Source organism: Bufo bufo, chromosome 6 (genome assembly GCF_905171765.1).
Source record: "Bufo bufo chromosome 6, aBufBuf1.1, whole genome shotgun sequence".
Classification (NCBI taxonomy): Eukaryota; Metazoa; Chordata; class Amphibia; order Anura; family Bufonidae; genus Bufo; species Bufo bufo.
The window spans coordinates 415,771,485-415,799,221 of NC_053394.1; the positions used below are offsets into that span (position 1 = coordinate 415,771,485).

Consider the following 27,737-nt stretch of genomic DNA (forward strand, 5'->3'; position numbering starts at 1 on the left):
ACATTTTTCCAGTTTCGCGTATAATTTATTCTCCCGCAGGATGAGCAAGACCTGACGTAAGTGTTCCTTATGAGTCTTGAAATCAGGAGAAAAAATCAAAATGTCATCCAAATACACTAATACAAATTTTCCCATTAAATGATAAAAAATGCTGTTCACGAAATGCTGAAAAAACGGCTGGGGCATTCATCAAACCAAAAGGCATAACCAAATTCTCAAAATGGCCCTCAGGGGTATTGAAAGCCGTCTTCCATTCGTCTCCTTCTCTGACCCTGACCAGGTTGTATGCCCCTCTTAGGTCTAATTTGGAAAAGACTTTAGCCCCAACAACCTGGTTAAACAGGTCCGGGATCAGAGGAAGCGGATAAGGGTCACGAATAGTGATACTGTTCAGCTCCCTGAAATCCAGACAAGGTCTTAAAGAACCATCTTTTTTCTTAACAAAGAAAAAAACAGCGGCAACAGGTGACTTCGAGGGTCGTATGTGTCCTTTTCTCAGACTCTCAGAGATATAAGCACGCATAGCGACCCTCTCAGGTTGGGAAAGATTGTATAAACGAGATTTAGGCAGCTTGCGCCTGGGATGAGATTAATAGGGCAATCGTACTCCCTGTGCGGAGGCAAATCCTGAACTCCACTCTCAGAGAAGACATCTGAAAATTCAGAGAGGAAAGGTGGTACAGTCTTAGTAGAAACCTCAGAAACAGATGTTATGAGGCAATTCTCTCTGCAAAAGTCACTCCAACCATTTATTTGCCTCGCTTGCCAATCAATGGTGGGGTTATGTTTAGTGAGCCAGGGTAGCCCCAACACTAGAGGAGTAGGCAAACCGCTAAGGACGAAACATGACACATCCTCAACATGAGCATCACTCACAATTAAACTGATATTGTGAACTATGCCCTTTAATGATTTCTGAGAAAGTGGAGCGGAATCAATAGCAAAAACAGGAATATCCTTTTCCAAAGTGCATACCTGGAAACCATGAGTTATTGCAAATTGATTATCAATGAGATTGACAGCTGCTCCACTATCTACAAAAATCTCACAAAAAATGCTCTTGCTCTCTAGCGCCACCCTAGCAGGCAGGACAAAACGGGAACTACAAGCAAACGGAAAACCTTCAATTTCCGCCTCAACCCTGCCAATAGTAACAGACGGAACATTTTTAAAAGATTTTTTCCTTTTTGTTTCTTTATTACTCCCAGAAAACTGCCTGAATCTCCTAGAGGGACAAACATTTGCCAAATGATTAATACCTCCACAACAAAAATAAACCCTCCCATGCGGGCTGAATCTTCTATTGTCAGAGGCAATCAACCCCAGCTGCATGGGCTCCTGCTCAGAAGGGGCTGACAGCGACTGAGACCCCTGTGCACCGAATGAGACCGCTGCACTGTCCCGGGACTGAGTATGACAGGAAGGAGAGATCTCTCCTCTCTCTCTAAGACGCCTGTCAATATGAACGGCCTGAGACATAGCAGAGTCCAAGGAGATAGGCCTCTCATGAAAGGCAAATGCATCTTTCAATCCCTCTGAAAGACCATGGCAAAATTGACTTCGGAGTGCAGCATCATTCCAACCAGTATCAGCTGCCCATCTCCGAAATTCTGAGCAGTATATCTCTGCGGATTGTTTACCCTGGCATAACAGACGTAGTCTAGACTCAGCCAGAGCAATACGATCCGGATCATCATATATCTGACCCAGGGCTAAAAAGAATTCATCCACTGAACGGAGGGGCCGTGCCCCCTCCAGCAGCGAAAAAAGGCCCAGGACTGAGCGTTACCCCTGAGCAGCGATATAATGATCCCCACCCTCCGTTCCTCATTACCAGAGGAATGGGGAAGAAGGCGAAAATGGAGTTTGCAAGCCTCTCTAAAACGCACAAAATTATCACTACCCCCGAAGAACGTATCCGGGAGCAAGATCTTAGGCTCAGAACAAACTCCATGAACGCAAGCTGAACCGGTCACTTGAAACTGAGAAAAAGTCTTACGGAGATCAGCTACCTCCAATGAAAGACCCTGGAAGCGTTCAGCCAAAAGTGAAACCGGATCCATGCTTGAGACTGTTTTGGCGGCTTATAATGTCACGGATGGTGTACAGGAAACAAGACAATGCAATATAATCAATGACTCACTGGATCCACAACTAAGGAACAAAAGGGAGACCCCTGCATGAGACCTGCCACTCTCCCTGACTGCTCAGCCTATGCGAACACCCCAAAGGTGGATGGGCGCATATCCACGTACCTCGGCTATCTAATACCTTAAGACCCTACAATAGTGAGGGGACACGACCACCGGCTCCCTACACTAGACACGGAGGGAGTCAGGGTCTCCTGAGATCCAGCAGACAGAAAATCACAAATAAAGGAACAGCACTTATCTTGCAGAGGACTGGGAAATAGAAACAGCATGCACACACACTCCAGGAAGTTGTATAAGCCGCACACTACTGCATTATGGGGAGGAACTTAAAGGGAAGCAATCAGTCCAACTGCATGACAGCTGAGATAAACTAACGAGATGAGGAACTGAAACCAAAACAAAGAAACTCAAGGAGGAGGATCTGGAAGGCTCCTGTCAGAGCTTCTCAACTGTCTGGTTGTGACAGCAATATAGCAAAATGTGAAAAGGTGAAAGGGTCTGAAGACTTTCCAAATGCATTGTATATGTGTGCATGTGTATACCTGTGTTATCTGCTGCATATGGGTGGAAGAAGAGCCTGATGTATCCTTGTCCTTCATGAAGAATCTCATACAGTCTTCCAAGATGTTCAGAGAAGCACCAGTAGGCCCCCTTTAGTCACCTATTTCCAATGTAGATACTAATGCACTGCATCCATTGATATGATCAATATTGGCACACTATGCCATTAGTTCTTTCTAGGAAGCAGAATCTTAATATGAAGGAGATGCATTTACATAATCTATATAGGAAGGTTGGTCAAACGTCATGATGCCCATAAAACCTACAGAAGCTCAGAGGAGGAGACAAGATCAAGCTGGAACATGGAGGACATCTTTGGCAGACACTCAATGGGTCATCTACACTATTCCTATAGCTGAGGTAGGTAAACTGAGGAGCATCTAAGACTGAGGCAGGATGTGGGGTCATCTGTGGGTGACACTATGGGGACATTTAAAGTTAATAATCTGGGTTTCAATCTATTGCGTTTATGGTTTATATGTGGCTTGAACATGTTCCATTTTGGGGTGGGGTGAGGGGGGCACAAATGACGTACTTGCATTGGGCCGACCAGTCACTGCACGCATGCCCAGTGGTATAACTTAAAGCTAATGGGCCAATGTGCAAAATCAGCAACAGGGCTCACATTGACCATATGCACACTGAAACCAAACCTTACGGTCCTATGGTCGGCACAAACCTTTAACCTATGGATTTCTATAGGTCTACAAAAACATGCTTCTACTTGTTATACTCCTCCATACTTCCAAGACAATTTATTTCTGTCTCATAGATTACTTTATTTGTTCTTACATTTAATATATTCTATCTGTGGTCACTTCTCCAGTTTTCTTCTTCTTGTGCATACACAGCTATCAGAATACATTTGGTGTCATATTTGTCTTAAACATAGAAAGCATATGGAGATACTACACTTTTATATGGTGATGACCTTGAAGATCTTCAATTCATGCATGTTTTCATATCCTGGTTGACATGCAATCATCATGGGCAAGTGCTAGGTGGAAAACAGGCCATTCTTCTTGTTCTCATATTGTTGTTGCTTGTGGAATCTCCATGGGCTTCAAAGAGTCAGAAAAGTCACTTTGGCTTTTCTTTCCCTCGGTTGTGCGGCAGGGTTTCTGAATTCCAAGAATTTCCTTCACCATATCCCGAAATCTCTTACTTACAAAGCAATACAGGAAGAAATTGACTGCGGTGTTAAGTAAAGCCAACATGTTTCCAATGTCCATAGCTAAGTGAACCCTCCAGTCCTTGTGGACTGAGGATAAATACATGTGAATGATTATGACAATGGTCCGGGGAGCCCATAGCACAGCAAATACAGTTGTGATGCCTATGAGTATGGCTGTGGTCTTTTCTATTCGAAGCTTGTACTTCTTTGTCACAGAATTCTTTCTAAGCCTAAGAATGATGATGGAGTTGATGACAAAGAAGAAGGTGCAAGGAATAAAATAAATTATAAAGCAATGGACCCATTTGAGTACACGGTCCAGCAAACCTGGTGTTCGAGGGTCCCTCCAAACATCACTCCACCAGTAGAAAGGGATGCCAGTCACAAACGATGCCAGAAACACACACATGATAATCCTACGTGTACGTTCTGGGTAGGAAAGAGAGCGGTATTGTAAAGGTAGACACAAGGCTACATATCGGTCCATTGTTAGGATGACGGTGATCCAGATGGAGGCATGGTTGGATGAGAACTCTAGGACACTGACCATATGGATGAAAGCATTCGGCACCTTGCGATGGAGGATGGCGTTCTGAAGAATGAAGCCTACAAAGATGATAAAAATCTCAGTCAAGATGTCAGAAGTGGTAAGGGCCAGGAGGTAGAAGTAGGAGGATTTCTTGGTCCTGAATGCCAGCTTTGAGAGAGCCACGGCTGTTAAGATGTTCACTGTTGAAAGAGAAGAACATGGCAATCAGGAAAAAATTCTAATTTTTCTACATATACACTGCGTGCAGAATTATTAGGCAAATGAGTATTTTGACCACATCATCCTCTTTATGCATGTTGTCTTACTCCAAGCTGTATAGGCTCGAAAGCCTACTACCAATTAAGCATATTAGGTGATGTGCATCTCTGTAATGAGAAGGGGTGTGGTCTAATGACATCAACACCCTATATCAGGTGTGCATAATTATTAGGCAACTTCCTTTCCTTTGGCAAAATGGGTCAAAAGAAGGACTTGACAGGCTCAGAAAAGTCAAAAATAGTGAGATATCTTGCAGAGGGATGCAGCACTCTTAAAATTGCAAAGCTTCTGAAGCGTGATCATCGAACAATCAAGCGTTTCATTCAAAATAGTCAACAGGGTCGCAAGAAGCGTGTGGAAAAACCAAGGCGCAAAATAACTGCCCATGAACTGAGAAAAGTCAAGCTTGCAGCTGCCAAGATACCACTTGCCACCAGTTTGGCCATATTTCAGAGCTGCAACATCACTGGAGTGCCCAAAAGCACAAGGTGTGCAATACTCAGAGACATGGCCAAGGTAAGAAAGGCTGAAAGACGACCACCACTGAACAAGACACACAAGCTGAAACGTCAAGACTGGGCCAAGAAATATCTCAAGACTGATTTTTCTAAGGTTTTATGGACTGATGAAATGAGAGTGAGTCTTGATGGGCCAGATGGATGGGCCCGTGGCTGGATTGGTAAAGGGCAGAGAGCTCCAGTCCGACTCAGACGCCAGCAAGGTGGAGGTGGAGTACTGGTTTGGGCTGGTATCATCAAAGATGAGCTTGTGGGGCCTTTTCGGGTTGAGGATGGAGTCAAGCTCAACTCCCAGTCCTACTGCTAGTTTCTGGAAGACACCTTCTTCAAGCAGTGGTACAGGAAGAAGTCTGCATCCTTCAAGAAAAACATGATTTTCATGCAGGACAATGCTCCATCACACGCGTCCAAGTACTCCACAGCGTGGCTGGCAAGAAAGGGTATAAAAGAAGAAAATCTAATGACATGGCCTCCTTGTTCACCTGATCTGAACCCCATTGAGAACCTGTGGTCCATCATCAAATGTGAGATTTACAAGGAGGGAAAACAGTACACCTCTCTGAACAGTGTCTGGGAGGCTGTGGTTGCTGCTGCACGAAATGTTGATGGTGAACAGATCAAAACACTGACAGAATCCATGGATGGCAGGCTTTTGAGTGTCCTTGCAAAGAAAGGTGGCTATATTAGTCACTGATTTGTTTTTGTTTTGTTTTTGAATGTCAGAAATGTATATTTGTGAATGTTGAGATGTTATATTGGTTTCACTGGTAAAAATAAATAATTGAAATGGGTATATATTTGTTTTTTGTTAAGTTGCCTAATAATTATGCACAGTAATAGTCACCTGCACACACAGATATCCCCCTAAAATAGCTAAAACTAAAAACAAACTAAAAACTACTTCCAAAAATATTCAGCTTTGATATTAATGAGTTTTTTGGGTTCATTGAGAACATGGTTGTTGTTCAATAATAAAATTAATCCTCAAAAATACAACTTGCCTAATAATTCTGCACTCCCTGTAGTGTAAAGGTAACTTCTGTAGTTGTTCCTCAAACCTATGTAGGGGTCAACTCTCAGGAACAACTCTGTCCGAAGAAGCATCCTAAAGGAGCTTAAAGAGGATGTCCAGGATAGAAAAGCATGGTTTGTTTTATTCCAAAACCACCACCAGAGGCAGCCGGTGGACAGTTATGGTGCTGTTGTGTACCCTGTGGGCAATATAGGCCCTGGAATGAAAAATAGTGTGGATTGTCTTGGGGCTACACAGTGACATGTGGTAGTGGTAAAATCACAGGATTACTACAACATGATCTGATCGGTTCCTCGTGGGAAACCCCTTGATGATCTAACTTCAGTTCAGTGCAACCCTAAGATGATCAAAATGTGGATCACTGAGTCTCTATGGTGATCTAAGTTTGATTTAAGTGAAACCCTATGATGATCTAAATTCAGTGGAGCCTTGTAATGATTTAAGTTTGGTACACTAGAGTAGAATGGTTATCAAAGTTGTGTTAAGTAGATCCTTATGGTGATCTAAGCTTATGCTATGCTAAGTGGAATGCAATGGTGATGTAAAGTAATTTTTGTGGAACACTATGGCGATCTAAGTTTTAATAAGTGGACCTCTAGGATGATCTTAAATAATTTCCATGGAACTCTATGGCGATCTAACGTGAGGCATTATGGTAATCTAATTTCTGATCAGTGGAAGCCTATGGTGATCTAAGATGATTTCTGTGGAACCCTATGCTGATCTATGTTTGGTTTAAAGTTGAACCCTATGGTGATATACGTTGATTTCAATTGATTCCAATTGTGATCCATGTTTGGTTCCACAAAATGATCTTGGTCTTGTGGGCATAAAACATGGCCTAGGGTGTTCCCGTTATTTTGCCCCCATAGGCTAGGGATATACAGCAGCAAGTGTCACTCGACTTCTTGTCGCAAAAAAATGTTGAGCCAGACATTAGTGTGACATAAATGTTGTGCGACAAGTGGCAAAGTAGTTGTACCTTTCTTGTCGTGCGAAATATTGTCGCACGAAACATATTGCCGTGTAGCCCTAGCCTTACAGCAGCTCAAAAGAAACGTAATTCTGCCCCCTTAGAGGTCCGTTGCACCCTGGATAGGAATGATTCTTTAATGAAGATTATTCACCCCTCTAGGAAAATGGGTTGGAACTGAGATGGCAACTCTTTATCTAGTAGCTTCATATTTACTAAACTCTAGAATATGACCATCTCGTGGCTCAGTCATAGATTATAATTTATATTGTCCATGGAGAAAAATTCTACATTTTCTTCTGTTGGTACAGTCTCCTAGTCAGGCGATGTATTACTGTGTCCAAGCATTAACTCCTAGACTCATTCATTTCCTCCTGTCCACCATTGTCACTTTGGAACACTGAAGTAACACATGGCATCTGTCGGCACTGTGATCATTGTCACGTCTGCACCTATTCACTATGGAGATAAAGCTATGGGCCAGTTTGGACGTTTCGTAAAGTAAATACGCACAGTGATAACCAATGTCCAAGACCAGGTGCCTATGTAAAGATGGCAAACAGCTTCAGAACATTTGTACAGACTTGCTAAATCGTGCACACATTAGGGCCCTTTTGAAGGGCAACGCTTCCTACCGCTTATTGATGAAAAATTACATTTATAAGACCCGTGTCCACCTATTATGGAGGTCATGAGTAATCATGAATGCTGATGAAAACCAGTGGTGGAGCTCATGGCAGTTGCCATATTTCTACTCTTCACTAGCACAATTAGAGAAGGCATGGGCATTATTACTGCCATTATTAGTGGTAGTATTGAGCTAAGATTTACCATAGATGGGGTCTGACCACTGGGACCCCATCAACCTTTATATCAAAGAGGCTGCATCGTTAAGTAAGCAGCAGTGGCCATTTTGGCCACTGCTGTACATCAGTGATCATGGCCATCAGTGATCTTGGCCCTCTCCACCTTGATTGACAGGGTCAGGCAGGGAAAACGTCATAATGCCTGACAGTTGCAGAGAGAGCAGAGCCTCTAGGTGTAATGGTAACACCCTGGTTGCTCCTAGATGCTAATTTGCATGTATTAAAACATAATTTTTCTCAGTAATGTGGGCACATATAAACATGGGGCCAACACAGATGCCTTCAGCTGCCAAGCACACATGTAACAGGTCAGCCAGTGTCATAGGTACAAGATGCCCTTTAAATGGCTACTAAAATAGAGCTATTTATTTGGATGTGAAGTGTCTCCGACCATGCAAGAAATGACACTGTTTATCTGGGCACTGTAAGACATTATCTGGGCACTATATGTACAGTTAAAGGCTATGTACATGATTACATTTTACTCATTTTGGGGTAAAAATATTTTTTTTCAATTGGTCTTTATTAAAAATATTGAGTCGTTCTGTCACAAACAGTAACTGTTTTTCTAGGTTTGTGAATGGTAGTTTTTACTTTCACTTTGTGCCTGTCATCTAATAAACTTATCTCTAATTTACTAAGGTCACAAACACTTGTTTAAGGGCTGTATTGCAACAACAGATTATTTTACCAATTTCTGTCTGATCAGACCAATAGTTGGTATGTATAACAAAATATCTGTGTGTGTAAACGGTAATCTGACCTGGTAATCTGTTGGTGTAATACAGCTGTAAGCCACATTCTTATCAGCAAGGTAAGAATTGAGCTATAATGAGTGCTTATAATGTCAGAGAGCAAAGACAATGAGCCCGTTAGATTGGAACAGAGAGAAAATTCAGATCCCTCTATTAGAGCATCTCAACCCTGTACAGAAAAAAGTGCTCCATATTTGTAATAAAGATCCTTTTCTGGGAGGTCATTATCACCTACTGACTCCAATTAGGATAATGGAATCAACACCTTTGACCCCATGCTGGGTATAATTACCAGATGTTGATTCAGTTACATATTTATTCCCAGAGAATTCTTGTACAGTCACTCAGAATTGAGAAAGCTCGTTGGAAGAACGAGTGAAACGTTTTCAAGAAATCTACAGTAAGTCCAGTTGCCTTGATTTATTCTTTACAGATATAATTTCAAAATAGATTTTCAGCTCACAGTAGAATGCAATAATTAAAAAAATTGCCCCTAAAGTGGCACATAGCCTTAAAAGCTCTTCAAAAGTCCTACTCTCTAGAAGACCATTTTTCAATGCAGTTTTCAGTGACTGTCTCTGAGAGGTTTCCACGCCGTACTGTTCTGAGCGCTCTGTGCTGCTGAGCAACTTGCTGTAAGGCACTGTATCTGGGCATAGCTTGACACTATACAGGCACCGCTTGTTCTGTCTGTTTCTTTTCTCTACAGTGCATTTAATTGGTTAGCTCAGAACTTGGTTCTCCAGATCTGCATTTTATAGGGCTCCTTTACATGGGCCAATGCACAGGTTCGTTCTCCATCATTGCCCACTCCTTCAGCTGCATTCACATCCAGCACTCTATGTGGGGATAAACGATCCCCGGACAGGTTAATATTTCTCTAGTTTATTGGGTGACTGGTGGCACCTTTACATGAAGCAATTAGTGAGTATTTGTACAAACGTTCATCCCTGATAATTATTCTGATCCTAAAAGGGCCATTATCGTAACTAGGGATATGAAGTTGCAACTATAAAACCATTCAAGAGGCATATTGTCCATCACAAAATACTTCCGCCAGCAGCACAAAATACATCCCCAAAAATTTCCACTGATCGGCCGTGAGGAGGACTTAGGTGGCCCCCTGAGCATCGGCCCACCAGGAAATTTCTCTGTAAGGTCTATGGCCAATCCGCCCTGGGCAACAGCCACCTAACATCCAACATCAATCCTATTAGCTAGAAATGCAAACTCCTATGCACACTGGAAATTCTTTACCGACCCTTTAAAGTACCAGATTTAGTTTACGGTCTATTTTTCATAGCTCAGCCATCGCATGCTTGAAGAGTAATGGTATTCATGTGCAGAATGACTCATGCAAATAGATTATAGGAAATGCATAGAAAAACAATTCCAGTTATCAGTAGGTTATATGTTCCCTTTTACACTTGCTTGAGGGCAGAGATATGCACCCCATGTGTCACGGCCAATGTATGTAATTTATAGGACAGCTGTCGGTGCTGCATCAAGTAACTGCATTACAGGAATAAACTGAATTAGCAAGAAGCGCTTCGAGTGCTGGTTACGCATCGTAACAAGCCAATAAAGTCTGGTCTTGGATCACACCGCCAAAGGCTTGTGCTGTTCTTATACTTACTCTAAGCAGATTAGCGCTCTTGAGAACAGCTTCAAGATGCATGAAGATGTCTGCTAACATGATGGACAGAAGATACAGTTTGTGTATATGCTGCAGAACTGTAGTGGTCACAGGGACAGCAAATATCACTATGGACCTATAACAGCGTCATCACTGGCACTTCCAAAAATTTGTAAGGATTCCAACTGATTCATTTTGTGTTTTCGGGTTTTATTAGTAGCTCTATAAAGCAATGTACAACATATTCAATAAAACATCTGTAAAGACACTAAACCATTAAAGGGGTTGTCCGGGATTAAAATTATTTAAAAAAACATGTTATCTCACCATATAGTTGGAATTTTACTTACGTAATTATACTTTCTTCAAGTCCGAAGGCAGCACAGAAGGGATATTTCCCGTCCCCGTCACTCTATCATAGGACCGCCCACCTAGAAAAATCTAACAATTAAACAATTAACAGAATTGGCAATACCGTAGGCACTCTATATAAGACGTCAAGGCACTGCATCCATTGTGTAATAACGTAGACCAACTCATGCAAGTAAAATTTATTGGGAGGGTTAGTGTGCTGCCTTCGGACTCGAAGAAAGTATAATTACGTAAGTAAAATTCCAACTTTCTTCTTCGTCCTACAGCAGCACAGAAGGGATATAACATAGAAATTAAAGGGGGGAAAGCTTTCTTTTACTGCTGACAAAACTGCTGTGCTGAAGGCTGAGTTCTCGGGTCCATTGCTGAGCCTGTAGTGATGAACAAACGTAGAGGATGAAGTCCAGGAAGCTGCATTGCAGATGTCTAGGAGATCAACCTGCTGTCTTTCGGCCCAAGATGTAGAAGTTGCTCTCGTATAGTGAGCCCTCAACGGCCGAGGCGGTTCTTTACCATCCAAAATGTAGGCCTCCGAGATGGTTGTTTTAATCCAACGACCCAGAGTGTCTTTTGAGGCTTTCATACCCTTCCTCGGACCAGAGAATAAAATGAATAAATTTTCTTCCTTCCGGAAATCTCTCAGCCTTTCAAGATAGCAAATTAATGCTCTACGAATGTCCAGAGTATGGAGTCTCATTTCCTCATCTGACTTAGGATCAGGGTAGAATACTGGAAGAACAGATTCTCTATTGATGTTAGTTGAAGACACAATCTTTGGTCTAAATGAAGGCATGGTTCTTAGTCTGACACCATTTGGCAAAATTTTCAAATATGGCTCTCTGGAGGACAAAGCCTGCAACTCCCCTAGCCTCTTTGCGCAAGTAATGGCAATGAGAAAAAGGATTTTATAGGATAACCAGCTAAGATCCACTTCGGCAATAGGTTCAAAGGGAGGACCTGTAAGTCTATTTAGAACCAGTGATAATTCCCAGATGGGCATAGGTGGTCTCACAGAAGGCCTCAACTTTTTCAACGCTCTGAAATACCTGGCTATTAAAGCGTCACCTGCATATTGTCCATCTGTCCAAGCATTAATGGCTGTCATGTGGACTCTTAATGTATTAGGCTTTAGGCCCTTTTCGTGTCCCTCTTGCAGGAATTGCAAAATGGAGTTGGTAGAGACTAGTAACTCTTTTTCCTGCAACCAGGAAGAAAACTTTCTCTATAATCTGTTATAAACTGCAATAGTAGACTGCTTTCTGGAGGACAGTAAAGTAGAAATGACCTCATCTGAAAGGCCTTTCTCTTTTAATCTTTCCCTTTCAGGTGCCAAACGGTTAAATGCAACTTGTTCAGTTGAGGATGGTAAAGGTCTTCTTGTAGAAGAAGATCCGGGTACAGAGGCAAAGTCCAGTGATCGTTTTTCGAAAGTTGAGATACGACAGAAAACCAAGCCCTGCGGGGCCAATAGGGAGCTATTAGTATTGCTTCCGGTGCTTCTGAGAGGAGTTTCGGTATGATCTGAGGTAATATTGGTATGGGAGGAAACAGGTAGACAAACTTGTGGCTCCAATTCAGAGAGAAGGCATCCAGACAGTCGGGTCTGTCCGCTCTCCTGAGAGAACAAAACTTCAGGGCTTTCTTGTTCTTCCTCGTTGCAAACAGATCCCATTCTGGACGACCCCATTTCTCCACTACTTGGGCGAAATATTTCGGGTTCAATTCCCATTCTCCTGGGCACACCTTCTGTCGACTGAGTCGATCTGTTCTGATATTCTCGGAGCCCTTGATGTGAACTGCCACTAGGCTGTCGCAAATGGACTGTAGAGAGAGACAACGCGTTCCCCCCTGTTTGTTTACATAATATGCCGCTGTTGCGTTGTCTGTCTGCAGGAGAACTGCTCTGTGGTAGAGATAAGGTTCGAAATGCTGCAGGGCTAGCTGAATGGCTTTCAATTCCCTGAAGTTTGAGGATTGCCTCATTATGGTTGAGGGCCATTCCCCTTGAATCCACCGATCTCCCATGTGCGCACCCCAACCTATGCGGGAAGCATCTGTGGTTATCACTACTCTTTGAACGACTCGGAAATCTCTTCCTTTTTCCAGATTTTCTTCTCTTGTCCACCAAAGCAGCCCTCTGCGTGTTGCATATGATATCTTCATCATAGTGGTTAGGGATTTGGGATTCTTGTCCCAACAGTGGAGAATCTCTCTTTGCAGGTCTCTGATATGAGCCTTCGCCCATGGCACCGCCTCTATAGCAGCTGTCAATAACCCGAGGGTACTCATCGCCGAACGGATGGATATCTTCGTTGTAGAGATCAACAACTGAATTCTGTGAACGATCTGAGCCACTTTGAGAGGAGGAAGAAATACTTTCATTACTTCTGAGTCTAACAAAAGACCCAGGAACTGGATTCTCGTAGTGGGGACCAGCTGCGACTTCTTTTGGTTGACAATGAACCCGACTTGCTGAAGTAGATTCAGAGCAGTGTGAAGATCCGATCTCAGAGCCTCCTTGGAAGCTGCAATAAGCAACCAGTCGTCCAGATATGGCACTATCATTAGACCTTGAACCCTCCGAGCTGCAATAAGGACGACCACCACCTTCGTAAAGATATGAGGTGCCGGAGATAGCCCGAAGGGAAGAGCCCTGAACTGATAGTGCCAAATCTGACCTAGAGTCTTGACCGCCACCCTGAGAAATCTCCTCGATTCTTTGTGGATAGGTATATGAAGGTATGCATCTTTCAGATCTATGGATGCCATAACCTCCCCAGGTTGCAGGATGCTCAGGACAGATCTTATGTTGTCCATCTTGAATTTTACCTTCTTTAAATGGTTGTTTAGAAACCTTAAATCTATGATGAGGCGCCACCTGCCGTCTGGTTTCGGAACGGGAAACACTCTTGAATAGACCCCTGAATATACTTCCTCCTCTGGAACTCTCTCCAGAGCATTCATCTGTAGGAACTCCTGAAGAAGAGGCATGATTCTTGGATCCTCTGTGTTGTTTAACAGGAACCTTTCCCTTGGAAGATGAATGAACTCGAATGAATAACCGTTCTTGATGATATTCCGAACCCAATTGTCTGAAGTGACACTCTCCCATTTTAAATAAAAGCTTCTTAACCTTGCGCCTACAGTGAGGGCAGGCTTGACGTCAGAACTTTGAATTGGAGGCAGGGGCTTCAGAGGGTTTCTTCTTTCCCTTGTCCTGGTAGCGGGGGCGAAACTTCCTCCCTTGCTCCTGTCTATTACGACCCTGAAAGGAAGATCTTCCCCTCTGCGTACAAAATCTGGTAGACCTGGGCCTGAAAGTTTGCGGAAAAGCTAAAGTCTTCTCCTTTTTATTTTCTTCCAGGATCTTATCCAACTGGGATCCTATTAATTTTTCCCGGTTCAAATGGGAGAGCGCAAAAGTTGGATTTAGAGGAAGCGTCTCCCGTCCAAGGTTTTAACCAGATCGATCTTCTTGTGGAATTCGCTAAAGCCATGTTCTTGGCTGAGATCTTTATGACATCAAGCGGAAAATCACAAAGGAATTCCGCAGGCGTCTTAAGGGTCGATACTTGATCCAGCAGTTCATGCCTTGGTACCCCCTCTTGGATGTCTCTGGTTAGTTCGCTGAGCCAGACTCTTAACGCTCTTGCCACAGGCACTGAGGACATAGCTGCCTTCTGCAGAGAAGCCAGGTTGCAATGAGATCTCTTTAGGAAGGTGTCAGCTTTCCGATCCATAGGATCTTTTAACAGAGACGAATCGTCTGATGGAAAAAAAGATCTTTTGGACAGACGTGCAATGGCTGGGTCAACTTTAGATGGTAATTCCCATTCCTCTGATGCCGCCGGGTCTAACTTGTATAGAGACTTGAAGCGAGGTCCTAAGTCCAGGCGTTTATCGGGCCTTTTCCATTCCCTTTCCATGATGGTTTTTAAAACCGGATGCGCAGGGAGAACTCTGGATTTCTTCTTAGAGAAGTAATACAGGTTACCCTTATCCTGTACCAAATCTTCTTCCTCATTAGTTTCCAGACAACGCTTTACGCGTCTGACGAGCTTTTCTGCTGAATCCTTTTTCAATAGGAAAAATTCTTCACTACCTGTATCTGAATCCGAAGATAGGTCAGATTGAGAGACAATAGCTGATGATTGAGACATGTCATCTGAATGATGATGATGATGGCTTTTTTTGCTGCCAGAAGTAGAAGCCAAATTCTGCATATTTTCTCTGAACCAGGAAAAAAATTTTTTTTTGCTTCTTCTGCTAACGGGTCCTGTGGGGTACAATCCATACAGATATTGGATGTCGCTTCTGGTGATAAGGGCTGTAGACAAGTGATGCATAGCTTAGATCTTGCGGGCTGCGGAACAGGCGTGCGTAACTTCTCTGCACAGAGATCACAGATGTCATCATGTAAATCATCTGGAAGCGACAATCTACAACCTGCACAAACACGGTGCTTTATCTTTTTATGGCTCTTCCGGCTCGACATCTAAAAAAAAATGAATTTATTAGATGTACATCTATAATGCATAAGGGAGGCAGACAGGGCAGCAACACCCTTAATAATACCTTTAGAGACTCAGAACTCAGCTGCCTCGCACAGCAGGAAAGTGCACACAGCTTCTGAGTCTCTAAATAGGAACCAAGTTTGAATTTGCCGCCCTAGACACGCCCCCAACGCCTAGACACGCCCCCAATGCCTAGACACGCCGCCAACGTGATGACGTCACAGGACCAGAGGAACGAGGGCTAGGCATAAGGGGAGGTGTGCGCGCGCGCGCGCCTATACCACAGAGACCGCAGCGCATAGAAGAGGTAATTAACCCTTCTTGAACTCACCCGGAGTGTTCATACATCAGACATGAGCCAGGCAACGCCGGCAGACAGCCTAATACTTACCCGGCTGTAACCGTCTGAAAACCGGGAACCAGGTCAGCCAGGCAAACGCACTGGACACAGACCGGCGACCTACTACAGGTATTACCAGGCAAACGCACTGGTAGGCAACAGCCACCATACACTATAGTAGGTCTGGGCTAGGAAACCACTAGCCAGACCGACGGAGCCTGAACAACGCAAGGCTCAAGTCCTTTCCAGGTGGGCAGCAAGGTGAGAGCAATCACCTGCTAGAGTAAGGACTAGAAAAAACACAATGGATGCAGTGCCTTGACGTCTTATATAGAGTGCCTACGGTATTGCCAATTCTGTTAATTGTTTAATTGTTAGATTTTTCTAGGTGGGCGGTCCTATGATAGAGTGACGGGGACGGGAAATATCCCTTCTGTGCTGCTGTAGGACGAAGAAGAAATAGCTGATTCAAGGTCCCCCATGATGTTTTTATGTATTTTTACCACTTCTCCAGGGCTCCGACGTTCCCCTAATGATTGTTTACATGTGCGGTAACTTCCTGCCGCACTGCCTTGTGGGTCCTAGCGCAGCTCAGCATCGCGTTGTTTGAGCTGTCCATCATATTGCTAACAACTCCTCCGTGCATCCGCCCCCCTCATTGACATTCCTCCTCCTGCTGCACATATCCCTCCCCCTTCTTAGTTACGCCCCTAAACCCGCCTGATCTTACGCCTGCACGCTCAGTCCCTCCCTTCTAACACGCACTCAATGTGCTCTGCATAATTAGCTTCTGTGCCGGTGACGTCACCGGACCAGAGGGGCGGGGCTTAGCGCTGTGTGTTGCCGCCTAGTTACCTCCCTCCGTGAGCTCTGTATAATGAGTGTGGCTGGCGGTGACATCATCGGGCTCCTTGCGAAGCGGAAGAAGAGGCTTCGTTCTCCACAAAGGGGCCCGGTGCGTCACTCACTTTGAGAAAATCTTCACTTCCTGCTCCGATTTTTCAGATGTGAAAAAGGGGCATCAGAAAATGCATATAAAGGTAGGGCATGCATGTATGGACTGTTTAGGTGTCTGGGGTCCACTTAAACCAAAGTCCCCGATCCCGGACAACCCCTTTAAGGACTGCAGGGAGATGGGAAGCCAGAGCTATGAAAACACTTCAGAATCCTTAACGGAGCTATGGATGAGAAGTACTGAACATGCACCCAACGTAGATATACTGTCTATCCCACCATGCAGCACCTGCCATAAACAATGAAGCATAATATGTACAGATAATCAACTTTTAGGGGCTGCAGAGACATGTGAGGCCGGAGCTAAGAAAAAAACCCTGCAGAATTCTGACTGCACTTATAGATGAGAACTGAATCTTCACTATTGCCCTGAAAGTAGATTTACTCATAGTGCAGTGCAGTAGAATATTCTACTGTATGTGGCACAGACACTGTACCTGTCAAGTCAACATAGCACAATCTGTAGAGACACTGAATCATCAGAGGATGCAGGGAGAAGTGAGATGGCAATTGCACGCGTACAGTTAACAGCCAAAACTAGTTGTATTATATGTGCATCACAGTCTATGACAAACATTACATCTCTTGAATCAGCAGAGCTCTATCTGTACAGATACTGAACCATCAGGGGCTGCAAACCCGAAAGGTCCAAGCTAAGAATTAGACTATAACATAAAAAGGTAGTAATACTAAATGTGGAGTACAATGCCTGGCATAAACACCACACCTGTCAAATCAACAGCGCACCATCTGTAGAGTAACTGAACCATCAGGGGCTGCAAAAAGAAAGCTCCAAGCTAAGGATGAAAATATAACCATCTGAGAAACTGAACCATTAGGGGCTGCAAATAGACAAGATGTCAGCACTCAGGATGAGAACTAAACCTACAATATAGATCCAAAAGTAGGTATACTATATACAGGGAGTGCTGAATTATTAGGCAAGTTGTATTTTTGAGGATTAATTTTATTATTGAACAACAACCATGTTCTCAATGAACCCAAAAAACTCATTAATATCAAAGCTGAATATTTTTGGAAGTAGTTTTTAGTTTGTTTTTAGTTTTAGCTATTTTAGGGGGATATCTGTGTGTGCAGGTGACTATTACTGTGCATAATTATTAGGCAACTTAACAAAAAACAAATATATACCCATTTCAATTATTTATTTTTACCAGTGAAACCAATATAACATCTCAACATTCACAAATATACATTTCTGACATTCAAAAACAATTCAGTGACCAATATAGCCACCTTTCTTTGCAAGGACACTCAAAAGCCTGCCATTCAGGGATTCTGTCAGTGTTTTGATCTGTTCACCATCAACATTGCGTGCAGCAGCAACCACAGCCTCCCAGACACTGTTCAGAGAGGTGTACTGTTTTCCCTCCTTGTAAATCTCACATTTGATGATGGACCACAGGTTCTCAATGGGGTTCAGATCAGGTGAACAAGGAGGCCATGTCATTAGATTTTCTTCTTTTATACCCTTTCTTGCCAGCCACGCTGTGGAGTACTTGGACGCGTGTGATGGAGCATTGTCCTGCATGAAAATCATGTTTTTCTTGAAGGATGCAGACTTCTTCCTGTACCACTGCTTGAAGAAGGTGTCTTCCAGAAACTGGCAGTAGGACTGGGAGTTGAGCTTGACTCCATCCTCAACCCGAAAAGGCCCCACAAGCTCATCTTTGATGATACCAGCCCAAACCAGTACTCCACCTCCACCTTGCTGGCGTCTGAGTCGGACTGGAGCTCTCTGCCCTTTACCAATCCAGCCACGGGCCCATCCATCTGGCCCATCAAGACTCACTCTCATTTCATCAGTCCATAAAACCTTAGAAAAATCAGTCTTGAGATATTTCTTGGCCCAGTCTTGACGTTTCAGCTTGTGTGTCTTGTTCAGTGGTGGTCGTCTTTCAGCCTTTCTTACCTTGGCCATGTCTCTGAGTATTGCACACCTTGTGCTTTTGGGCACTCCAGTGATGTTGCAGCTCTGAAATATGGCCAAACTGGTGGCAAGTGGCATCTTGGCAGCTGCACGCTTGACTTTTCTCAGTTCATGGGCAGTTATTTTGCGCCTTGGTTTTTCCACACGCTTCTTGCGACCCTGTTGACTATTTTGAATGAAACGCTTGATTGTTCGATGATCACGCTTCAGAAGCTTTGCAACTTTAAGAGTGCTGCATCCCTCTGCAAGATATCTCACTATTTTTGACTTTTCTGAGCCTGTCAAGTCCTTCTTTTGACCCATTTTGCCAAAGGAAAGGAAGTTGCCTAATAATTATGCACACTTGATATAGGGTGTTGATGTCATTAGACCACACCCCTTCTCATTACAGAGATGCACATCACCTAATATGCTTAATTGGTAGTAGGCTTTCGAGCCTATACAGCTTGGAGTAAGACAACATGCATAAAGAGGATGATGTGGTCAAAATACTCATTTGCCTAATAATTCTGCACTCCCTGTATTATACAGTGTTTGGGGTAAACACTACATTTTAGGAATTAACAAAGTATTGTCTGTACAGACACTGAACCATCATGGGCTGCAGGGAGATGTAAAGTCAGACTTACAATTAGGAGCCAATGGTAATTATTCTATTTGTACATTATAGATCTGGCATAAACACTACACCTGTATGATTGACAGTACACCATCTGTACTAACATTGAATCATCAGGGGGCTGCAGGAGAAACTGAGAACAGGGTAAACTATAGGAATCCTTCCAGTGGTTCACACATTTCTAAAATTCCTGAATTCTGTAGACCTGGACTAATGGAATGTTATTGTAGCTGCCTCTCTTTTAATCCTGTATACCTATTTCAGCAGAGTTGTGTACTTAGGCGTACATTTATCAAATCAGATATGCCAGTTGTGTGGTTTAAAAAAGTCACAAGTCAAGGTGATTGCACCGTTTTCTGTCAATCATTTGGTCAAATTTTGCAACATTTGGTGTTACATAGAAACATAGAATGTGTCGGCAGATAAGAACCATTTGGCCCATCTAGTCTGCCCAATATACTGAGTACTATGGATAGCCCCCGGCCCTATCTTATATGAAGGATAGCCTTATGCCTATCCCATGCATGCTTAAACTCATTCACTGTATTTGCAGCTGCCACTTCTGCAGGAAGGCTATTCCATGCATCCACTACTCTCTCAGTAAAGTAATACTTCCTGATATTACTTTTAAACCTTGTAGCAGTTTTTCTTCTTTTAAATATTCGCTCCTCTTTTACCTTGTTGATTCCCTTTATGTATTTAGCAGTTTCTATCATATCCCCTCTGTCTCGTCTTTCTTCCAAGCTATACATGTTAAAGGGAGTCTGTCACCAACCTGACCGGTTTTAAACCGATCACATAGTTCAGTGGGACACAAAGACATGACACAGATGTTACCTTTGTTTAATTTTTCAGATCATTCAAATCGCCCCAAAAGTCGTTTTTATGATATGCTAATGAGCCGTCGCAAGTGTCCGGGGGCGGAGAGTTTGCAGAAAGTGCCCAAGTTCCCCCGCCTCACTGGAGCCTAACTCCGCCCCTCAGTAAGCTCAGGCCAACCGTGTGGCTCTGTGACATCATATTTCCCTATAGGCCGTTCGTGCATCGCAGAGGCACAGAGATATGCAGTGCGCATGCGCAGATTTTACGCCAGTAACTGGCACATGCGCACTGCATATCTCTGTGCCTCTTCCCACTGTGGGCAGATCACTGCGCATGCACGGGCCCGGCAGCGATGCGCGAACGGCCTATAGGGATATATGAAGTCACAGAGCCACAGGGCTGGCCGGAGTTTACTAAGGGGCGGAGTTAGGCGCGCGTGAGGTGGGGGAACTTGGGCACTTTCAGCAAACTCTCCGCCCCTGGGCACTTGCGAAGGCTCATTAGCATATCATAAAAAATGACTTTTTGGGCGATTTGGATGATCTGAAAAATTAAACAAAGGTAACATCTGTGTCATGTCTTTGTGTCCCACTGAACTATGTGATCGGTTTAAAACCAGTCAGGTTGGTGACAGACTCCCTTTAAGGTCCTTTACTCTTTCCTGGTAAGTTTTATCCTGCAATCCATGTACTAGTTTAGAAGCTCTTCTCTGAACTCTCTCCAAAGTATCAATATCCTTCTGGAGATATGGCCTCTAGTACTGAGCACAATACTCCAAATGAGGTCTCACTAGTGCTCTGTAGAGCGGCATGAGCGCCTCCCTCTGTCTACTGGTAATGCCTCTCCCTATACACCCAAGCATTCTGCTAGCATTTCCTGCTGCTCTATGACATGGTCTGCCTACCTTTAAGTCTTCTGAAATAATGACCCCTAAATCCCTTTCCTCAGATACTGAGGTTAGGACTGTATCAGTGATTTTATATTCTGCTCTTGGGTTTTTATGCCCCAGGTGCATTATCTTGCACTTATCAACATTAAATTTTAGTTGCCAGATTTTTGACCATTCCTCTAGTTTTCGTAAATCCTTTTCCATTTGGTGTATCCCTCCAGGAACATCAACCCTGTTACAAATCTTTGTGTCATCAGCAAAAAGACACACCTTACCATCGAGGCCTTCTGCAATTTCGCTGATAAAGATATTAAACAATATGGGTCCCAGAACAGATCCCTCAGGTACCCCACTGGTAACAAGACCTTGGTCTAAATATACTCCATTGACTACAACCCTCTGTTGTCTGTCCCTCAGCCACTGCCTAATCCATTCAACAATATGGGAGTCCAAGCCCAAAGACTGCAATTTATTGATAAGCCTTCTATGTGGGACAGTATCAAAAGCCTTACTAAAGTCTCGATAAGCGATGTCTACTGCACCTCCTCCATCTATTATTTTTGTCACCCAATCAAAAAAATCAATAAGATTAGTTTGAGATGATCTCCCTGAAGTAAACCCATGCTGTTTTTCATCTTTCAATCCATGGGATTTTAGATGTTCCACAATCCTCTCCTTAAGTATGGTTTCCATTAATTTCCCCACTATTGATGTCAGGCTTACTGGCCTATAGTTTCCCGATTCCTCCCTACTACCTTTCTTGTGAATGGGCACAACATTTGCTCATTTCCAATCTTCTGGGACGACTCCTGTTACCAGTGATTGGTTAAATAAATCTGTTAATGGTTTTGCTAGTTCACCACTAGGCTCTTTTAATAGCTTTGGGTGTATCCCATTAGGCCCCTGTGACTTATTTGTATTAATTTTAGACAGCTGACTTAGAACCTCTTCCTCTGTAAAGACACATGCATCAAAAGATTCATTAGTCTTCTTTCCTAACTGAGGTCCTTTTCCTTCATTTTCCTTTGTAAAAACTGAACAGAAGTATTCATTGAGGCAGTCAGCTAGTTCTTTATCTTCTTCCATATACCTTCCTTCTTTTGTTTTTAATTTGGTAATTCCTTGTTTTAGTTTCCTTTTTTCATTTATGTATCTGAAGAATGTCTTATCGCCTTTTTTCACTGACTGAGCTAATTTCTCTTCTGTCTGTGCTTTAGAAGCTCTCAGGTTACTTCAAAGTGGTCTATGTTTAAGAGCTAAAAGTGAGATTAGACCTGGATTATGGCACAATTACTATGTGCGACTTTTGCAAAAGTCGCAATTTATGCCAGGCAACCCCCTGGTGTACTTTTACACATATAGGTGTAAACCACATTGCACTCCTGCCAAATTATTAAGGGGCCCCATTTCAGAAATGTGGTGCAAGCACACAACGCAATGATAAATGTCCCCATTAGACTCTAATGTGTTATAATGTTATCTGTTGCATAAAATATATCTGACCTTTATACACCTGATGTGTTGGGTATGTTCAAGGCATTGTACAGAGTGCTTACTGCAGCTTTGTATGAACCTTACACTCATTGTGCGCTCAGATGGAAAGTTAAGTGCCCCTTATTGCCACTCTTAAAGGGGTTAACAAAGCTGCAGCATTTGGTCCATGCTTCCTGTATAAATGGACAAATAATGTGTCACTTATATTCTGTCCCTTACTCTGAAACATTTTACAGGCATTCATTAAAGAAATTAGGAATAATGTGCTAATTAGTGGGTGTTCTCACGTAATCAGCCACTTGTTACCGGGGCAATGTAGCTGAATGTAATTAATCGTCAATTATACCTTTACCGTGTACACAGGAGGATGTGGTTTCAGTTTCACAAAAATCTGTAAAACTATCAATGCAAAATAATGGCAGGCTGATTTATAAAGTAAGATAGAAAATGAAAGATGAAGAAGAAAAAGGTAAAAAGAAATTGCAATTAAAAAATATAAAGACTGAGAAAAAGAAGAGAAGTATGAAAGAAGGAAAAAGGCAGAGAGTGAAGAAAAAAAAAAGATGAATAAGATGAGGGTAAGAAAAAAATAGAATAAAATAGAGGAAAAAAGAATAATAAAAAGAAAGAAGAAAATATTTAGATGAAGGAGGAGGTTGTAAAAGAAAAGGGAAGACAAGAAAAGAAGAAGGTGAAAAAGAAGAAGATGAATAAGGAAAAAAGACAATGAAGGAAAGGGAAGAAAAGGGAAAAGGAAGGAATTAGGAAGAAGAAAGAAAAAGATGAAAATCAAAAGGTGAAAAAGAAAGATACGAAAGGAAAAGGAAGATAAGATACACAAAAGTAAAAGAAAATACGGTAAGGAAAGACATTAAAAAAGGGAAAAGAAGAAATACATATATAAGAAAAAGGAAGAAGATGGAAAAGTAAGAAGGCTAAAAAAAAGAACATAAGAAAGAAAAAGGAAGAAGATTAAAGCTGAAGAAGACAAGGGTAGATAAGAAATAAAAATAAAGATGAAAAAGCAAGAAGGCAGGGGCGTAGCGAGGGGGGGGGGACACAACCGGGGCACGTGCAGATTTAAAAACATTTTGATTCGCTCAACCCTAGTGGGCATAACTACTGTGAGGGGCACAAAGTTGTTCATAACTAGGGTTGTCACGATACCAACATTTTGATTTGATTCGATACCATAAAAAAGTATTGCGATACTCGATACCATTCGATACCACGCAAAAAAAATAAAACACCAAAAAAGCCCTGTACATTCCATATTTTATGGAACGTCCAGCCCATAATAGAACAGTCCTATCGTATTTTTTGGGGGGACAAGGTGACTAAAAATGGCAAATCAAGCGGTTTAGATATTTTTTCCTGTTACGGCGTTCACCGCACAGGAAATATTTTTTTTCAATATTTTAATAGTTCACATTTTTTCAAGCGTGGCAATATGTAATATGTTTATTTTTAATTGTTTGTAAATTTTATATGTAAAATTGGGAAAGGGGGCGATTTAAACTTTTTGTATTTTTATTTTTTTTAACATTTTTTTAACTTTTTATTTACTAACTATTAGCCCCCTTAAGTGCTAGAACCCTTGTCCTATTCACCCTAATAGAGATCTATTGGGGTGAATAGGACTTTACACTTTCCATAGTACACACAGCATAGTACACACAGCAGCAGGGAGATTACCATGGCAGCCAGGGCTTAAGTAGCATCCTGGCTGCCATGGTAACCGATCGGAGCCCCGCGATTTCACTGCTGGGGCTCCTATCGGAACTGCCACTGCCACCAATGAAGAGGAGGTAAGGGGATCCTGTGGCCACTGCCGCCAAGGAAGAGGAGGTGAGGGCACCCTGTGGCCACTGCCACCAATGAATATAGCAATGGGGGGTGCGCCTGTGGCCACTGCGCCACCAATGATACTAATAATGGGGAGGGAGGGCGCACTGCGCCATCAATGGTTATAATTTATAATACTGCGTGGGGTGCACTGCGTCACCAATGAATGTAAATAACACATTAATTCAAGTATACGAGGCAGCGGGTGCCGGCGGCGTTATCACATACCCGGCACCCGCCCCTGAGGGGTTAATTGGCGCGGTTCGGCGGATCGCATGCCCTATTATTGAGGATGCCTCCTATACTTGAATTCATGTGTTAATTATTGGTGACGCAGTGCGCAAAATTCATTGGTGACGCAGTGCGCCCCATCCAGTATTATAAATTATAACCATTGGTGGCGCAGTGTGCCCTCCCTCCCCCCCAGTATTAGTATCATTGGTGGAGCAGTGGGCACAGTCCCTCCCCTCATCCTCCCTGCTATCTCCCCATTGGTGGCAATGGTGGCCGCGTCACAGTGGGGAGGGAGGGACTCCCTCATTCTCCACTGTGCTAGTGAAGATAACATGGCGCGCGCTGAGAGCGGCGCATGCCATGCTCTCTAACTGATACTAGGCAGCGCAGCCTAGTATCATTAATTAGTAAGACTCAGTATCGTATCGATCCGGGTCTAAAAGTATTGATTGGGTATCGATACTTCGATACCCGGTGCAACCCTATTCATAACTACTGTGAAGGGACACAAAGGTCGGCACAGCTACTGTGAAGGAACTTAACGAGGGCAAAACTGTAGTGAGGGGGCACAATGTGGGCATTTCTGATGTAAAGGAGGCACAATGTGGGCATTAGTTCTGTGAGGGGACACGATGTGGGCATAACTACTGTGAGGGGGCTCAATGTGGGCATAACTACTGTGAGGGGGCACAATGTAGGCATTAGTGCTGTGTGTTAGCAAGTAAGGGCAAAGCAATGCTCAAGATTACCCTGTTATACATTGGGATGGCTCTGTCTTCCAGGGCAGCACAGAGCCCCCTGCTGGGGATTTCACAGGGGCAGTTACCATCCCTTCCTTATGTGATTGATTATTCTTTTTGTTCTATCCCCACAGGGACCTTGTTCAGGTTCCAGCAGACATCACGCCAACACGCCAGCGACACCCTGGATTAGGTAGGACCAGTTGATTCTTTAATTTATTGTAAGGTGTACTGGTATCTCCATGTATCCTTTGATAGATTTTATTAGCTAAGCGGGACTGGGTAGGTATAGTTATGCATCGAGCGGAGTTAGAGGAGTGGCTTAGTGTAAAAATAATTTGGCGCAACGTGCTACGTCCACCACTGAACTTATCTGTCTTTATGTAAATTTGAGTTGTAAGTGAGTGTGTTTAGAGTTGAGGGGGGGAAGTGTAGGGGGGCGGGATGCTGAATCCTTGCCCCGGGTGCTGGAAAGCCTAGCTACAACTCTGGAAAAGTATAAGAAAGAAAAAGGAAGAAGAAGGAAAAGATGGAAAAGGAAGAAGAAAGTAAAGAAAGCAGTTTATAAAAAGGAAGACCTAGAAAAGAAGAAGAAAAATATGAAAAAAGAAGGAATAAAGAAAGGGGAATGAAAGAAGAGAGGGAAAAGAAGAACCAAAAGAGACAGAAGATATAGAAGAAAAAGCTGAAAAAAAGAAAGTGAAAACAAAGAAAATTAAAAATAAAGAATAATAAAGAAATAAAAAAAGAAAGAAGAAAAGGAAAGAAACGACAAGAAAAAGGAAGTAGAACAAGGAAGAAAAATGGGATGACAAATTAACTAGACTATACTAAAGGGAATCTCCATCTTATTTTCTACATGACAGAAGATAATGCTTGATTTGAGTCTAGAAGATACAACCAGTGCTCCATGTGATTGCACTCAAAACCTCAATGTCTTTAATAGACTGCAGAAGTCTCATGTTGAATTCAATGAGTGGACAAGATTACATCACTGTTTGGGGATGTTGGCTGTGACCACCTTCATGTCTTTTGCTCTGGGTGATCAAGACCTTTCTACAAGGCTGGTTAGGCTGCGGCATCGGCTGTTAGAAAGTTTAGGTAAGTAGGTTTCCTCTAGTTTACTCAGTTTGCAACAACCACCAGCAGAACTCTCTTCGACCCAGAAATGACATCAATGAGTTGATGTCCATGGAGTAAAAGGTGTTAGCGTATAGGTATCTTAGTGCTTCACTCACCTGGTAAGCCAAGGCCAAGTAGTATGCTGTAGTATACAATTGGTATATAACCAAGAACACATGGGGAAGGGTCTGATGTTTGGCCTTCCTCTTCAACTGCCAACAAGGATGTTTTGTTTCCACTGGTATTTTGTAAAGGAATCATCATGAGACGTCATAAGTGCAGCTCTGGAGAGAGAAAGATGATGATGTTGGGGTCATTGTCTATAAAATGTATAACTAGAATTATATCTTAGCCTCAAGATGACACATGGAGGAGAAAGTCTACCTCCTCCTTCTAGTATCAGGGTTATAATACCCATATATCTGGTTGGTTATCAAATACACTATTTATGGAATGACAAAGAATTTAACTTTCCAATTGGTCCCAAATTAGTTCTATAGGAAGAAAATGACCACATACAATGTTTGGGGTCAGAACCAAACCCACTGACCTTGGCAGAACCACTCAACCGTCTTATGTATATGGGGATGTGTGTTGAATTGCCATGCAAGATTCTTTTCTTCCAAGGAAAAGAAATCAGTGGTACAGTTGCAGCTTACTCCAGTAGGTAGTGGCCTAGTGGTTCCCCTGCAGTGGAGTTCAGATGCCTGTAGAAGGGTTAAAGAGTGAAGACCAGGAAAACAACCTTAGTTAAGCCCAAAGTGAAATCTGTTGGTTGAAACAGTGGTGCCATAGCCACTCCCATAACAATCTGTCAGTGGTTTACTCCCTTCCCATTTAGAACACATGTATTCTCGATCCCCAGAGATAATAGCAAGTGACAAAGGCAAAGTCTGCAGAAGAACTTGGACGTGTTTTCCAAGACCAACCTTCAAGATGACTTTACTAGATTTCTTACCATGTGAACTATTGTAGATCTGCAGTCACATCTTGAAGTATTTTTTTTCTTATGCTGTAAATAGGAAACAAAAAACTCAGTTAGATTCATATAGCACATCAGTCATGGGCAGTTAGTCTAATAGGAGGGAGCTCCATCCCTAGGACCCTCAACGGGGAAGCCCTGACATCCAACTCAGCAGGCCAAGGCGGCACAGATGGAGAGGTGGCTGTGCAGCTTTCTTCATTAAAGTCTATGACAGCTTTGTCAACCAAGCCATGGATAGATTGAGTCCACCAGAACAAGAGCTTCTAGAGGGGTCCTCCACCCTGTGATGTCATTATACCCTTCATGCGACAACCCCTTT

The 27,737-nt window shown here is 43.0% G+C and overlaps 1 protein-coding gene across 1 annotated transcript; it reads right to left on the minus strand.

The window, feature by feature from the left end:
• Window positions 1–3,742: 3,742 nt before the first annotated feature.
• GPR142 (G protein-coupled receptor 142) lies at window positions 3,743–26,756 on the minus strand. The gene is made up of 2 exons (XM_040436614.1): window positions 26,550–26,756; window positions 3,743–4,617 (listed from the first exon to the last, which is right to left on the minus strand). The coding sequence occupies exons 1-2, from the start codon at window positions 26,695–26,697 to the stop codon at window positions 3,743–3,745; spliced, it is 1,023 nt and encodes a 340-aa protein (XP_040292548.1). The 5' UTR covers window positions 26,698–26,756.
• Window positions 26,757–27,737: the final 981 nt, after the last annotated feature.